Source organism: Ciconia boyciana, chromosome 2 (genome assembly GCF_034638445.1).
Source record: "Ciconia boyciana chromosome 2, ASM3463844v1, whole genome shotgun sequence".
Lineage (NCBI taxonomy): Eukaryota > Metazoa > Chordata > Aves > Ciconiiformes > Ciconiidae > Ciconia > Ciconia boyciana.
Genome location: NC_132935.1, coordinates 78242159 through 78259659, shown reverse-complemented (window position 1 = coordinate 78259659; position 17501 = coordinate 78242159). Strand labels below are relative to the sequence as shown.

General features: G+C 40.1%; 1 protein-coding gene across 1 annotated transcript; it reads right to left on the bottom strand.

The window, feature by feature from the left end:
- Nucleotides 1-1201: 1201 nt before the first annotated feature.
- SRD5A1 (steroid 5 alpha-reductase 1) lies at nt 1202-17490 on the bottom strand. The gene is made up of 5 exons (XM_072853054.1): nt 16967-17490; nt 14623-14789; nt 10157-10258; nt 7852-8002; nt 1202-4934 (listed from the first exon to the last, which is right to left on the bottom strand). The coding sequence occupies exons 1-5, from the start codon at nt 17335-17337 to the stop codon at nt 4868-4870; spliced, it is 858 nt and encodes a 285-aa protein (XP_072709155.1). The 5' UTR covers nt 17338-17490; the 3' UTR covers nt 1202-4867.
- Between the last annotated feature and the right edge of the window lie 11 nt (nt 17491-17501).

Below are 17501 nucleotides of genomic sequence, written 5' to 3'. Positions count from 1 at the left end.
GAATGAAAGAGGAAACATATTTGCCCTTGCAAAACATTAAAATCCTGCAAACCTACATTAGTGCACTGGACTTCTTGCAGGGTTTCCTCCCAGGGCCACTTGCATATTAGCAAAATCCTGGCTCTGCACAGCACCTGGTTCCTGGTCTCCCGCAGCAAACACAACACTTGTGGTGGGGGGGCATAGCTGGAAGCCTCTCAGACTGCTCATCAATACACTGATATGGATTGAAAAGGTTGGATCCCAACCCAATACAGCAGCCCGCAGGACACAATAACAGGTACCTGGGGTAGTTTCTGCTAGCTCACATTGGACAGGCCTTTATCTAGTTTTGACAGTGCTGCTCAACATTTGAACCCTGGTTCATGGATATGATCACACAGCTCCTTTTCTGGTAGGAGTTTATATCTAAGCTTGTACTGTTTTTTCCCTTTCAATAGGCCAAGAGAAATGGAGCACTCCCTCCCAGAGCAGCTGGAACACGTAGCTTTACTAGTACTCCCTCTTTGGATCCGGCCACCCACGTCCTCTCAGAAACTGGAGAAGACAGGAATTTCAAAAAAAAAAAAAAGGTTGCTAGCGCACTGGTAACGCATAGTCTCTGGAGAGGCATTACACCAAATGTTGTACCAACCGTTATATAGGTATTCTTTCATCTCTGTGAACAAATAACCTATTGCTTCCACCACCCACTTGTACACAAAACATAATGTATTGGTTTTGCTTTCAAAGCAAACATAGTAAATCAAGTAAGGGATCTACAAGACACTTTTTTTTTTTTGAAGAAGCTCAACAGCAAGTTGCAGTTGTGCAACTCTCAGAAGTGGCAGGTGCTACAGTTGTTCCAAATGAAAAGTTCACCATGACCTAGCAGCAGACAAGGAACCCAAATGAGTAACCTCTGCTTCTGTTAATCTTTGCTCTAACTGCAAGTGTAGAACTTTGTTTTACATAATTAAGCTACATACTTTGTTTTACATAATTAAGAATGTATCACTAAACAAATTTATCTTGTGACTTAATTTCTTTTTTCAGTGCATCTTGTCAAGTTCACATATGCATCTAGATTATTCTAATATAACCTTACTATTACAGTCCTTAAGACCTCATTTGGGATAATGAAATCACTGGTACAAAAGCCTTGGTCAACCTCCGCAAATTATAGCAAGGATTACTAACAGAGAAAAGTATTCAAGCAAGACACCACAAACCATATTTTATTAGTAGGGGATTTTGGGGAATATGTAGGCAGTCTGAATAGAAGTCTCTTAAAAATTGCTACAGATATTACACCCAATAGCAAGCATACATGTTTTCTCCTTCTGGAATGGGCAGAACAGAGTTCATTTTCACACTACATATTTTCAAGAAAAAATTTTCAGTATCATATTTTCTAACAGAAAAATTCTGTCAAACCTGCTGAAAGGGGAAGGGAGCACAAGTGAAGTATGACAAATAAATGGGATATTGTTTAAAAAAAAGGCAGTTCTAGCATTTCACCAAGTTGATCATATGCTTTTCACCAATGTACCTTGGTCTTGAAATGCAAGAAACAGAATCATTTATGTTGGAAAGGACCTGTAAGATCATTGAGTCCAACTGTTAACCTAACACTGCCAAGTCCACCACTACACCATGTCCCTAAGCACCTCATCCAAACATCTTTTAAATACCTCCAGGGATGGTGACTCCACCACTTCGCTGGGCAGCCTGGTCCAATGCTTGACAACCCTTTTGGTGAAGAAATTTTTCCTAATATCCAATCTAAACTTCCCCTGACACAATGTGAGGCCATTTCCTCTTGTCCTATGGCTTGTTACCTGGGAGAAGAGACCGACCCCCACCTCTCTACAGCCTCCTTTCAGGTAGGTGTAGAGAGTGATAAGGTCTCCCCTCAGCCTTCTTTTCTCCAGGCTAAACAACCCCAGTTGCCTCAGCTGCTCCTCATAAGACTTGTGCTCTAATGAACTGCCTCAAATAAGTTCTGTACTTTACTTAAGGAAGGTTCCAGCAGTACAATGAGAATATAAAATGTAAACACACAAAGAACAAAACCACCTTCTCTGTTTTTTTCCATAATCCAATTAACTAGAATTTCTAAATGCACTGACATTCACATCCCATAGACCTTAGCTTTTTCTTTTCTGTAACAAGAGAAAGAACACGCATAAGCTGTCACAGCATCACCTTTCAGATTCCCATCCTGCTACAGGTAAACCATAAATTAACATTATATGAGCAAACCAGCTGAACTTTTAGTCAAGATAAATATTTAGCAGCATAGCACCAGAGCAAAACTGAGGCATCAGTACAAAGTTTCTGTAAACTATGATAAAGACTACTGACTACAGAGAGCTACAACTCTTGAATATAAGGAGACATACTGAACATGAAGCACTATCTCACTGCTTACTATTAAAAAAATCTGCCTTTTCATAAAAGCCCCCCCCCAAAAAAAAGGTGGTGGATTAGAGACTAAAGTGCTGCAGGCGGATCTTTTTTACTGATTCGTTGTCCCATTAGTGATTTATTAACAAATATCCCTAAAGATATAAGATATTAATTCATCATAAACTATGCAAGTATTTAAACACCTAGAGTAGATAGTGCTCTTTGAATCCTGTATTTTTCCCCTTAAAACAGATTTTGATAGCTGGATGATTTAGATACCAAGAGTTAAAAAACTGCCACAGGGATGCGATAGGCTTTAGAAATATCTCAATATATAAGACTAGGTTTCTAAAATTCTCTTCAGAATATGCTTTAAGTGATCCTATTGAACTTTTATTGTCCACTAACTCCACTTTAGCATTGAGGAGTAAATCATCCTCCCCACCATTGTCTCCCCAGGGAACTTCATGACTAAGCGTCCATCAAAACAGCTAGGATCAAATATCAAATTATAGTGTGATAACAAAAACAACAGGGGAAGCCTCAAACTTCCTGTAAAACACTAAGGAAAGACATAAACACTAAAGAAATGATTAAACAATTTGAGAAGCAAGTAATGACACTGGCGTCAAAGGAATGGGTATTCCTATGTTCTCCCAAAGCTAGACTTCTTGGATATTGGCTGAGAGCAGGATTGGTCATCCCAGCCAACATTATAAGGAGCAACTGGCAGTCCAAGGGCTTAGCTGTAGGTAAGTTATCATCACTGCAGGACTGCTAGTTTCTCTCCCCTCCTTCCTTTGACTATTTCAGTCAATAACAACAGAATTTTGTGTTACACTTATTTACACCACTGAATTAATCCTTAATGATAGCCAAGACTTCAGTGCAGTAAGTACTGTATAAATGTGGCAGGAAGAAGAGGAAGAAACAACTGTTAAGCAGAAGCCTGGGTCACAAAGTCCTTTTTCACTGCCCATTTCCCGAATGTACTTTTTTTAAACCAATATTTAAAGTTTTAAAGGTAAAGTTCATCAGATACACTGCTGTAGTAATCAAAGTAATGTAACTCAACAGCAAAGACAGAGTTCTGAGCTTTGGACAACGCTTACTGCAATACTGGAAAACTCAGCATCTGGCAAAATTATATTATCAATTTGTTTTGAAGAACATAACCCAACACATACAATGTAAACAGATCAAAATACACTCGGCAAAAAGTTTGATTTCCATTGATTTCCAAAGTATATTAGCAGTAGAGTTTTTGGGTTTGAGGGAAGTTTTTTGGTTGTTTTGTTTGTTTGGTTTTTAATTATTATTATTTAGTTGTTGGTTTGGTGTTTTTTGTGTTTTGGTTTTTTTTAAAGTTTTCTGTAGAACTTAAGATTTTTTTTTCAGCAATTCTAAAAAATTCTTTAATATCACAAGCATGCAAAGGACACAGACATGCCTGAAACTCGAAAGTCTTGGGATCACATCACATTTCGAAAACCCTTCTGGAGTCCTTCAGGGAAAAAAATGTAGGGGTATGAGAACTGACATTAATAAAACAAGCAGCACTAAAAGATTCCAGATTTTTGGAATATAAAAATCATCTAGACCATTATCAACAGGAGAAGACACTTGATTTTTTTTTTTAAAACAGAATAGTAAGAGAATTTTGTAAAAATCTTAAGGGTTTTTAAGAAGTTAGAAAACATTACACAGTTATTAACGGTGCTAGACTGGCCTAGGTATCCCAAATAAAGAATGCCTTCCAAAAATAGTGTTGAGTGAGAAAACACATATTAAATATTGAGATAGTTATCAAATTTCAGAGGTAGATGACAATTTTAATCTATTATTTGGGAAAGGCAGCACTACAACTGTTTATGTAAATGGCATTAAGTATTACCTATACAGTGTCCATACCTGTGTAAGAGTGCAAAGAGGAGGAAGAACACTGTCTCACCTAACAGCAACTAGATTTATCTAATGTTCTTGGTCTGTATCATCAGTTCACTTGGAAATGCAGGTGGGGGGAAGAAAGGATTAGGAAGCCAAGGAAAAAAAAATCAACCCCATTTGTGTATGCAGGCAAATAAGAGGCAGAACACACCATCCAGATTGCAGTGAGGGTGACTGGGCTCACAGCACAGTCCTCAGGACAGTGTGGCTAGATCAAGTGGAAACAGCAGAAGCCTGCATAGGCAGAAGAGGAAGCACCAGAAGTCCTGTACAGTACTTTCCGTGGTGTGAATTCAGACACATTGCCCAATGTATTTATGATGGTGCTCCACTGCTAGAAAAGCATTTCTGTTCCTATTCCCCATGCTCATCAGATTCTGGGTTTTCATTAAGAGGAAAAGCAGTAACTAATAGCAGCACTGACACAAAGGCTTTGTCATAGTGATCAGAGTATGTTAACCTGCCAACACCTGTAAAGCGTTAGCTGTTACAAAAAGCATCCATTTCAAAAATGGTTTAAAAGCACAGCTCAGTACACAAATGGGATCACAATTTTTCTGCACTTTGGGTAGTCTTCAAATTTCTCAAGGTACCATCTGAAAAACAAAGACAGAAATCCAATGAGCATTGAGTCTTCAAAACACTGTTGAGGAAATTAAGTAGTTGTACAATGTGTTCAATTTAATCCATATATTTTCTGGCTACAAACAAAAAAAATGCCTTTAGAACCTACTCTGGATAGTAAACTGTCATTTACCAGACTCAACCTAATGACATCTAATCACCAACTACAACAAAACAAAGTTACTGCTGCCAGCAATGGGAAGTCAAACCAAGAGATATGGTGAGAGCAGCCAGGGAAGGAATAGTGTGTTGTTGCAAAATGTATGTTGTTATGCATCCTGAGTATTTGCATTTTAGAAGTGTGTGTGTGGGGGGAAATAAAAAACATTCAAGGGGATAACATGTCAAAGTGTATAGTGACTTCACATGGAAGCAAGGGATACTTCACATACTGGAATGACAGTCCTGTTCTGGATAGAAACATCTTCAGTTCCAGTCAGGATTTGGATAATCAAACTGAATGTGACAAACATTACACTAGCCTTTTTGCTAATCCCCCTCAAAGAGCATCACTATTTTCATACCCAGACAATTTTAAACTAATAAATGCATAGCGCTACCAAGTATTATTTGTCTGGTCACCTTATACAACAAATTTTACTCCCATTTTCAAATATTTATTCTTCTGCTTCTCAAATTAAAAAAGAATTAGCTTCATCTGGGCTCCTCAAAGGTGCAGGTATTCATATTATCAATAGCTAACTACAAGATCAAAGCTGGAATAAGCAGAGAACAAAACATGCAATGCATGATAACCTGGAGCTGTAGAATACCAGCATTACACTATTTATCCTTTTCAGTTATTTATTCTAAGTTTTTCAAACTAAACAGACTACACCAAAATATTTCTTCACTTACATGGATTTTCTGTTTTTATTTGTTTTTTTCTTCTGTACCCCTCTTCCATTTGTATGGATTTTTCCTTTAGTGCAAATTACTTCCTTTAACAACGTTTAGCTTTTCATAATGCTCTGTAAGTCAAGAGCTCTGAAAGAGTGCTGTCAAGGCTTAAGACAGACAGAAACCAACCATGGAATTTGAGCCTGAAGAACATTATGTACAAGGAGAGGCTGAGGAACCTGGCATTGCTTAGTTTGGCAAGGAAGAGACTAAGGGGCCCTGTTATTGCTGCCTACAGGTACTGGAAGGGGAGTTAAGACAATGGAGCAAAAGTATGAAAGAAATGCAAACTCTTGCAGCTGGAATGCAATGGCCCCATGGAAAAATGCAGGCCAGAGACTGACTGGCTAGATAGCAGCTCTGCACAAAAGAACATGGACATGCTGGTGGACAAGTTGAATATGAGTCAGTAATGGATCCCTGCAATGATGAAGGCTAACTGCATACTGGCCTGCTTTAACAAGTATAGAGCCACCAAGTCAAGGGAAGTGCTTATTCTCCACTATTCAGCAGCTGAGAGCCTGCATCTGCGTTACTGCCTCCAGTTTTCGGCTTCCTGGGCAATACAGATGTCCACAAACTGGAGAAGAATCCAGCAGATGGTCATTAAGATGACTGCATAGCTGGAACATATGAGAGGAGAAGTTGAGGGAACTAGGCTTGTTCAGCCTGGAAAAGAAGCTAAGAGGCAGATCTAATTGCAGTCTTCCACTGCAATACAGTGGTATTAGAGAGAAGGCAGAGCCATACCCTTCCTGGAGGCACACAGCAAGTGGACAAGTGGCAGGGGATAAAAGTTGCAACATGGAAAATGCCAACTGGATGTAAGGAAAAAACCCTCTTCCCTGTCAGAATGAGAAAAATCCTGTTCCAGTGCAGAGATGTGCTGGGGCCTCCACCCTTCGAGACACTCAGAACTCAACTGGCTGAGGCCCTGGGCAACCAGGTATAGCCTTGCAGTTAGCCCTGGTTGGAGCAGGTCACACCAGATGGCTGGACAACCTTCAGATGCTCCTCCCCACCTAAGATATTCTGCAACTCTGCTCAGTAATAGCAGGTGGTAAAACAAGGAGAGATGGTCACAGGCAACAGGCTTGGGAGGTTCAGGCTGGATAGTAGGAAAAACTTGTTCACTGGGAGGGTGATACAGACCTGGAACACCCTAGAAACAAGGTGCAGGAAAACCCCTGTTTCTGGAGGTTTTGAAGACTCCACTAGACATAGCCATGGATGCCCTGACAGACTGTTAGCAATGGCATTTTTTTCAACCTATTTCCTCCATAAATTCATGTTTAGTTCCTCTTATGCCACTAAGTTTCAGCATGAGAACCAAAGCAGGAAGCTGAAAATAACCAAAATAAGATTAAGGTGTTCAAATTCTTTTAAACATGCTATTCCTTAAAGAGAATCCTTTCAAGAAACAAGTCTTCTCAAACTATGATCCTTCTGTTAGCAGGAACGCCACATTATGAATACAATACATTAGCAGCCAGGCTGTTTAAATACAGAGCACAGACTTTACTAAATATCATCTACCAGAACTGTTTTCATGTTGTCTATACACTTGATTACAGACAATATGATATAGACTTGACTATAAAGTGTGCCTGTTACAGAAGACTTGAGTGATTTTCAAAATTTTAGTATTATAGAAACAAGTTTGAGCCACAAGGGAAAGTATAGTATATGATCAATTGAGATTAATTTTCCCAAACTTGTCTATACTCTTTACAGATCTAGGATGAACTATGTTCATTTAAACATTATTTTGACCACCTCATTGTACATTGTGTGTTTATGCTCAGTACTATCCCGTTGAAGTTCTGCAGCGCTTAATACTACTCAGAGCATTCTCTATTGTATTCTCCACTGCAGTAGCAGTCTTTCACAATACTTGCTCTGCAACAACGCTATGGGACGAGGCATAATTTGTGAAATGGAAATGAGGTGTGATATAGAGACAACAGAAGTTATAAGACAAACACTTACTGGTGATGTTGTTTTGCCCTTGAACCCAAGATGAAAAGGGTACACAACGCAAATGCAAGGCTTTCAATGGTGCAGCAGGCAAGGGCAAACCCAAACCATTCCAGGATCTCTCCAAAAAAGTTGGCTCCACTGACATACTCAAACATTCCTCCTGAAAGCAGGACAGAGTTATTTTAAATGCACCTTAATTAAGGAGATCTCCAATGCTATCTTTTACTGTAACTCAAATAAGAGCTATATCACCAACTCCCTATATAATTTTTAAAGGCAGTGTTTTTCACTTCAAGCTGTACTATGAAGGATTGCTTCAGACCTCATTCTAAGACAGACCTCCTCCAGATCCATTTTTCCTCTTCAAATCATGAAAGAAAAGCAGATTTACCAGTATCAGAAGCAAGTTTATGCCTCTGTTAATAATTACTTAGCAATAATATCAAACTGGCTCTTTGATCATAGACTAAACCTTTTTAAAAATATGTAAAAATAGAAAATATGCTCCCCTTTAAGAGTCCCAGAAAATACTCATAGGGTTAGTTAAAGAAATTAAACATTGTATGCTAAGTAATTCAGAAATTAATTATGAACAATATTATTATGATGAATTAAAGTTCCAAATTTATTCTCTAGCTTAAAATGCATTGCCCTTTTGTTCCCATCCCCGATCAGGTCTACTGCTTCAGCCCTGACACTCAGTGAAAGTAGTAATTGGCAGTCTGCATTAAATGAGTTTTACAGCCAATTATACATAAACAATCAGTACTCACCTGCTGGGAATTTTATAAAATAAGAACTTTCACCCTGATTCCAAAGTTAGTGTACAAATTGATAACATCTCAGTATGTGCTTTACCAGTGGGACTAAACAAACAAGTATTTGCCAAGTGTAATAAAGGACGCATTTTGTCCTTGCTTTAATTACTTTGCTTTTGTGACAAAAGAAGCAGAATTCTAGCATTTAAACTGGATAAACAATATCAAAAAGACCAACTCCTCCTAATCATGCAGCAAATATTATTTCCTTCAGAACTTTTTTGTACACTGAACATAGTACAGTATGTCCACATCCATTTTTCACATCGGCACTTGGATTTACATCTACTAAAATTATAAAGTTACCTTCTTGGTGAAAAATAAGTCTACTGCCTTACATATCTAGTTCTTCCAGTTATTAAAAAATCTCACTAAAAACCAACAGAGCAACAACTAAAGGAAAAACTTAGATAAACAGCAGAATTCAGAGGTAACTATTAATTTTCTGCTCTCACTGAGCGTAATATACCTGGAAGAGTAATGTTTCCAAAAGTGTCAAACCTTAACACTTCAATAGCCTCCATAAGAAGTACTTTCATATTCTCCATTCTTCCATGAAGGCCAGAATTTACAATGCCTAACTTCATTTGGATTTCTGTCCTCTTTTTCCCTGTATCTCCCTTACCACAGTAGTTGTTGCTCTCAGATTACCTAAGATCTCTCCCTCTTCATATGTGGGACAACATAAGATGGGCCAGCCACACACAGTTGCTGAGTACCTTCTGCCTTCCCCTCCTGCCCCCACACTGAGATGGTAATTTAGGTCTTCTTTCTCCTCCCACCTGCTGATTCTCCTAAAAGTTGTGGAATGCTATGTTACATTTTTACCACTTTTTAAAAATACAGCCAAAGTTGGTCAAGAAATTCAGACTCACACAAGCCACATGACATAATGAAACGGATCCCTTACAATACTTGGCGTAAGAGGAAAAAAAATAAAATGTTTCCCACACTATGAAGTCACTTCTTGAGGTAGACAACAAACTGCTATTTCCTGTTTCCTCTTGTATCATAAGTGACTATCTCCCCTAAAATACACCAAGCTTTAGAAGGTCATCTTTACATAGAATCATTTTAGGTTGGAAGGGACCTCTTGAGATCATCTAGTCCAACCCCCCCTGGCTCAAGCAGGGTCAGCTAGAGCAGGTTGCCCAGGACCACGTCCAGTCTGGTTTTGAGTATCTCCACAGATGGAGACTCCACAATCTCTCTGAGCAACCTGTTCCAGGGTTTGACCACCCTCACAGCAAAAAATGTGTTCAGATGTAATTTCATGTGTTTGAAGTTTGTGCCCAGTGCCTGTGGTCCTGTCACTGGGCACCACTGAAGAGAGCCTGGCTCCCTCTTCTTCATTCCCTCCCATCGTGTATTTAGACACATTGATAAGGTCCCCCTGAGCCTTCTCCTCTCCAGGCTGAACAGTCCCAGCTCTCTGCCTCTCCTCATACGAGAGATGCATCTTTTGCTGTATAAATTTCTGTAACATTTTTACTCACCTCTTGGTATCTTGTAACCAGTTTCCCCTGGTTTTCTCAGATTTCTGAGAATATGATCAGAATGAATATTGATTGCCATGCCGATCAACCATCCCATAAAACCTGAAAGGAAATATTTAAAATACTATCTTTAATACACTGAGCCAAAGTGCTTATTCAAAAAACAAATTAGTCATATATCACATATTAGGCATATTATCTCAAAGTAGTAGTAATGTAAGCAGTATAAGCAGTTCTGGTGACATACAGCACAATGCCAGTCCCACACTGAGCTCTTCAGTCAGCAGAGCTCACAGTAATCAACACGTCTCCAGATAGGAATAGTACTGTAAGTATAAAGTTTATTCTTATGTTGCTAGACTTATATAAATGTATGCGTGTGCATACATACAGATTTAATGTGCATATTTCCCTAACTTCCACATAGCAAAAACAAATACACTAAAATTCTGAACACTGAAAGAAACAGACATTCTCATTCCTGCCAGAGGGACACATCTTAGGCCCCCCTCTTTTCTTTTTTTTTTTTTTTTTTACAGACAATATACCAGAGTTTCCACAGCAGACTTCTGTGCAATAAAAGGAATAATAAAATTGTGAAGGAATTAATGCACCATTTACTTGTGTCATTCAGCAAAATGGTTTAACCATTTATACCAGGCCTTCATAGAAACTGAGATTATTGTCGCATTCTGCATCCTTATGTCTATAATTGCATGGGATAAATCAAAAGGAATTTAGGATTGAAATTCAGTATTTTCACTCTTCCACTCTGAGTCTTTGGCTACATGATACCTATGTTATCTTCCTTTGAAGGCAGCATTCCTTGTTACTAGGAGCAGACAAGATTCACCTTTTGAGGTTAGATCCGTTGTATTGTTTTGAATCCACCTCCAAAGTTACTAATTTTTATTTAAATTACCAAGAAAATGCCCATGATGTGCTTCTAGAACAAAGTCACTTTACACACCAGATGAAGAAAGCTTTGCCTTTTTGCACCCGTAACCTAAGTCTTTCAGATGGCTCTCTTTCAATACAGAGAAATCCAGTAGTATGACCATCTCAGCAGAGACACTAAGTGGATATCCAGATGTAAAAGGCCACGTTGTAAGGCTAGTTGATTGTCAGAGCATACTTTACCAAGACTTAAGCTACATTTCAAAGTGAAGCTACAAATGTAAGTGGACCTTGCCTCTCAAACAAGTTGTTAGACAGGCAGCTTTCTTCTCTCAGTCCCTTGTGGGCTGCTTCTACCTAAAGGACCTAGCTGTCTGCTTCCACATGGATCAGGAGGAAGTGACTGCTCTGCAGAGAAATTGAGGTTTCTGCATGAAAGCTCTCTCCGTATTTACCTATATAAGTAAAAAAATGTTGTTTGATTAGCTTGTTACAATCCGTTTACATTACGAAACTAGTACCAGAATTTAATCTTGTGAACGAGCATGTTTCTTAACATTTTGTTCACACAGCATAGTGCAGTAAGTTTCCATTAGCAATCAAGGCATGTAGATGCCATATGTAACGTGTCTTTTGTAGTAAAATTTCACCATAATCCTTTCAACTATATATTCAATGTAATTACATCATAATGAGATAGATTAGATCAATGTAATGAGGAGGAGTTTACAGACCAGTTAATATAATGACAACATTCAAAACCACAGGGTGAATAATTCAAATGCTGTTGAATTCTACTTTTAGGAAAACAGATCATTTTAACTTTTTTCCTTCAAAAACAGATCTCTATGCAAAGAGAGAATATTGAATCCCCACTTGTTTTTGTTACATCCAGCAACAAAAATAGTTTGCTTCTCTTAGCATTAGTTTTGCAAGCTCATTGCAAAACCACATTGGTTTGCAAGCTCATGGTTTTATCAAGTGTTGTACTGCACCTGAAGCAGAACATTTCTGTTTCCTCTGAAAACAGACTAGTTCACTGCACTAACACACAGTCCAGAGAAACCACAAGGGAACCACATCAAAACTGTATTGCTGCTCCAAATCAATTGCTAGTGTAGATAAGCTATTGCTTTTCCAGAATGAACTCCTAAACATCTGAAAGCAGGCAGTCAATCTGTATACTAAGGCTCCACAGACAGAAAACACATCAGTTTTTTGAAACCTCCCACCATGATGGTTGTTAAGCCTCATTTCTCCAAATTTCTTTCTTCCCCGCAAATTTAAGTAATTTCAGCTTCCAACTACTGAACTTGTTTGGCTGCTACTTATAGACACTCTCCCATTTCTCTTCCTCATATTTCTCCAGTCTATGTGAAGTTACATCTTGTAAGCCCTCTGCAAGTATGCTTTCTTGCTATTGTTATTTTCTAATCTTCTACTCAGTTTTTTTTTCAGTCATTTTAAATAGGCTTAAAGACACTGCCAGATGTTTTGAAGAACTAGAACATAATAGTCCAGTTGTTCAGGGAGTATCCAGTGTACAATACAGCACTTCTGCATTTGAGTTGACCAAAGCTACAAGCATAAACTGCAGATATTTCGAGGTACCTAGCTGGGATGAATACCAAATAGCAATTAAAAATATCTACTATGTTCCAATTATGTTGATGTGCACTATAAAACAAAAACAAAAAAGCCCAAAAGATATTCTAGTTATAGGAATAAAAGAAACAAGGAGTCTTAGGTTTGGCTGTTTCATAGCCACGCCAAACTTAGATAAAGATATATTGTAATAACAGTCTTGGAAAAGCCAGCGAGTGACACTATTAAAATAGTTGCTACTTATACCAGGAATCTTCACTTTCTTAGTTTTCAGGATAACTTTTTAAAGCAGTATTTTGACTTACAATAGTCATGAAAGCAACACTTTGCTTATGATTAGAAGTACTGGAAATAAATATATATAAGCATATATTCCAAACTGGTATTATTTGGGGGGGGGAAAAAACCCAAACCAAAAAACAAACCCAAACCAAATTAATTCATACACAGAAGTATTCATAACTGAAGGCAGACGAACCTATTATCATTTATACGTTTACATATACATACATCTTTCAGAAATCCTTGAAACTCAAAAAACCCCAAGGAAACTTGAGCAATAATCTTACTACCTTAATTTTTTAAGATCTTTCAGTAAGGAGGAATTGGTTTATGGCTTGTGACTCATGATTTATTTGCAGCACTGTATTGAGATATCTTTTGATTAAGGTACTAAACTAGGACACCGGAAACAAAGTCTGCATTGCATCAGAGTCTTCAACAGTTTTGATCAACAGATCTTTTAGTCAGTTTTTTGTTGGATCCAAGTTTAAGGAGACTGGAATTTCAAAAGTACTAAGTGAATTTCAAGTATATCCAAGTGCTTAGCGCCCGCTGATGTCATTCCCTTGTACCTCAATTTCTCAATTTTTAGACCACAAGCAGTACTGCCTCCTCATCTTGGCAAGAGAATCTATTTTGATTTAAATTTCTTCAATCTTATAGTCATGACAGCATTTAGCACAGTGGTCCTCTATTGTCATATGCAATAACACTGCAATAAAGATAAAAACTTCTTATTCTTGCTGTACAAGGCTTGAGAAACCTGGGAGAAACACTAACTTGCTCTGGCTCCAGAATAACAAGAAGAACGGTACTGGATCAGATCAAGGATCCACACAGCCTGGCATTCTGCCTTTGACTGACAAGGCAAAATATTCTGGTTTATCTTCAGATCAGAGAGATCTTTCTGTAAAGATTTCCTTGGAAAATGATACTATGTTTTTGCCAGTTGGCAAAAGTAGATGCGTAGGAAACAAGAAATAGGGCAGAGACAATACCTTGTCTCTAAACATCCTAGCTTTTAATCATATGCATGTCTTCAAGTATAAATGCAATTTGACATCCTGATAGGAATGAATGATCAACCACTCCACGCCCTTCCTTGTGGGCCAGTTTTGTTCTTTGATGAAGCCCACTCCTATTACAAGGGTGAGTGGGTTGGTGCATGTGTGTGCATGCACGTGTAAATATCCTAACAGCAAGGACTTTTGGCATTAGAAGTGGTATCGTGGTATTTAGCAGCTACCCTTACTGGATTTTTACTCCATGAATTTGTTCACTTCTGTTTGATCGCATACAAACCTTTAGTACCCATGACATCTAGAAACAAGGGATTTCAGTTTAATCTACATGTGGAAAATCTGCTTTCTTTGTTCTAAACCTGTATGCTGCTGGTTCCATTTAAGGCCTCAAGTTCCTATTGTTTTTTTAAAAAGTACATGACCCATATTTACTTTGGTGTTAAAGAATAAAGATGACAATCAGCTCATCTAGCACTGACATTGTGGGAAGAAGTGTCAGTTCACAGTTCTAAAATAAAAAAGTTTAAAAGGCTTCCAGCTACAGCAAACAAGACAATTAAGAATAGGATTGAAGATACTATAAAATTATAATAAAAAATAAAAAGCTGTGAAGACAAAAGAAAACTACACCTAATATTCTCATAACATGTTTTAACTCACCTGTAATGAAACATGGACCTTTTAACCAGCCTGATGGGTATTTTGCATAGTTGCTTAAGCTTCGGCCTTGCAAGTATCCATTGTAAACACAGAACAGAAGTGCTAGCACAAAAGTGAAAAATGGTGTTGGTTTTCCTTCCCGGATCAGAAGAGGAAATATGAGGGCCCTACAGCGAACAAGGAAAGAAAAATTGTTGCATTAACGAAGAGAAACTGTATATACTTTTTATGTCAAAAACTGTAATCCGTAGTCCATATTATCCTGCTTTTCAAATTCTCAGCAGAGTCTTTGATCCCAGTTCAGAAGGACAGTTACGCTTGCTTTAACACCTAAACGTTACTTTTGTTGGCTAATCGGAATTACAAGGTCAGTCCTCTCTCCCCTTCTGACAGAATTTGTGAATTTTGGATCCAAAGCAATTACTTTGACCAGAGCAGTAAAGGCAACTGATGTTAAGCACAGTGTATTTTTGTCCTCCTTTGTTCCTAAATCCTCAGTGGTATCATCAAGCTTTCTGATTATATCATCAGTGATATCATCAAGCTTTCTGGGTCACACAATCCCTACACCAAATCCACCAGCACTTCCAGGGGGGAAGCCAATCCCCTTGAGATTAACCTAATTGAGCTCAGTTTCCCCCTTGCCCTAAAAGTCACTTAAAAACATTAATTGCTGGGCCTTGGCAATCTTGGTCTACCCTATGACACCTGTTAAAGACATGACAAATCCACAACTGCCAACCCATGTGGGAAAGGAATCTCGATTGCTTTTCCCAGGGGATTACGTGAGTAAACAAACAAGCTCCAAACAAGAAAAGCAGGTGAATATTTTTGTGCTCTGCCCCATGCAGCTAGCCAACTCCCAATCATCTATCAATTTAATTACAATCTATGATGATTTAGGAGCAGGATTATTGAAGCCTGAGCATTTTTCAGGTGTTTTCCAGCTACCCAAGGACTACTGCTTCAAAGCAGCCTTCCTAGAGGAGGCAAAACCATAACGGCTTTCAAGAAAGCATAATGAATTCATTAATATGATTATCTGAAGCCCACTACATTACAACAAACAGAATTAGATAACAGAGATCTCTTCCAGTCTACATTCACCTACAGAACAGTCCCTCAGTCCAGCAATAGCAGTAAACAACTGGAAAAAAGAAACTGCGATGCAGCTCAGCTTTCTGTACAAACCTTTGCCTTGAGTTTCTAGCTTTTCCCAGACATCGAGGACAAGTTAAGATCCCATGCCAAAGCTAATCTCTTTACTCTTAAGAATGGAAAAAGAGGGAGTAAAGACAGACTCCTAGGTTTACAAAGCCAGTCAGCCACCAGGCCAACTGACATTGCATCTCTCTCGATTGCAAGGATGTGGAATACTTTTGGTCAAAAGCAACAGCCCATTGCAATAAGCACTGGAAAACAACTGTGTATCAGCCACACACTCGGCTTAAAATTAGCCTGACCAATCTGTCTCTGCTGTATTAGTATGGTGGCAAAATTACTTGTGGAGTGTGACCAATAACTATTGTCAGTGACTTGAAGGAAACAGCAAAATCTTATCTGAGCTCCAGCTAAGCTGCCTTCTCCCAAGCAGTTTTACAAAATACCCAAATACCATTGACTACATGGCAACACGGCACACAGCCTCACCTTTGCCAGTATTTTAATGAATCATTGAATATCCTGCACTGGAAGGAACCCACAAGGATCATTGAGCGCAATGCCTGAAATGAACACTATGTTGAAAGACATAATTGGAAATAGCTACTGGTTCACAACATTAAAATTACATTATATCAGCATCCAGAGCTGAACCCTCCTTGTTGGCACACTGTGTCCTTAATACTACCTGGTCAAGTCATTGCTTAAACAGAGGTCATCACAAGAGCAGCTACAGCTATAGCGTACAGACGACACGGCACACAGAGAGCACCCAACACTCCATTTTTATGCCATTTCTGAAAGGCACCGTAGCACTCCACACCACACAGCGGCAAAACAAAGCAGCAAACACTGCACCGCCACGATTACTTGCTCAGCTCATGCAAAAACATAGAATATCTTAACGTAAGGAAGCAGAAAAGACTTTAGGGATTATTACATTCAATAATTGAAATTAATTAACAGCAGAATCTCAGTCCCTGCAGTCAGAAAACAGTAGTCAGGCGCTTCTATCAAGCTTGACTCTGAACTGCCACAGAACTGCACTTCTCCTGCCATCAGACACCCCCCTCCTTTTCGAGCAAGCCCGAGCGGGAGCACCCGAGGGGAGGCACCCGGCCAAGCGCTCCAGCGCCGGGGCCCCGCCGGTGCCCGCTGACAGCGCCCCCCGCCCCGGCCGCACCTGTGCGCGTAGTGCACGACGAAGCAGCCCAGCAGCAGGCGGTTGGGCCAGGCGGCGGCGGCCGCCCCGCCGCAGGCGGCGAGCCCGAGCGGGACGAGGAGGGAGGGCAGCTCCTGCAGCGCCCAGGCGGGGCGGGCGGGCAGCAGCCAGCCGAAGCGCCGCGAGGAGTACCGGCCGTAGGGCATGGGGATGAAGCAGAGCAGGACGGCGGAGGCGGCGCCCAGCGCCACCAGCCCGTAGGAGAGGAGCTCCAGCAGCCGCTGCTCCTCCGGGCCCGACACCCGCCGCCAGAACCCGCACACGCCGCCGCCGCCGACCCCCATCCCGCGCCGCAGGCACATGCCCGCGCGTGCCCCGCCGCCTCCATTCATCGGCCGGCCGGCGGCACGCCCACCGCCGCCGCGGACCAATCGGCGCCGGGGGCGTGGCCTGCCCCGCCCCCCTCCCTCCGCCGGTTGGTGGGGCCGCCGCGGGCGGGAGCGGCGCTCGGGAACGGAAGTTCCGCCGGGGCGGCGGCGGCAGCGGCAGCGACGTG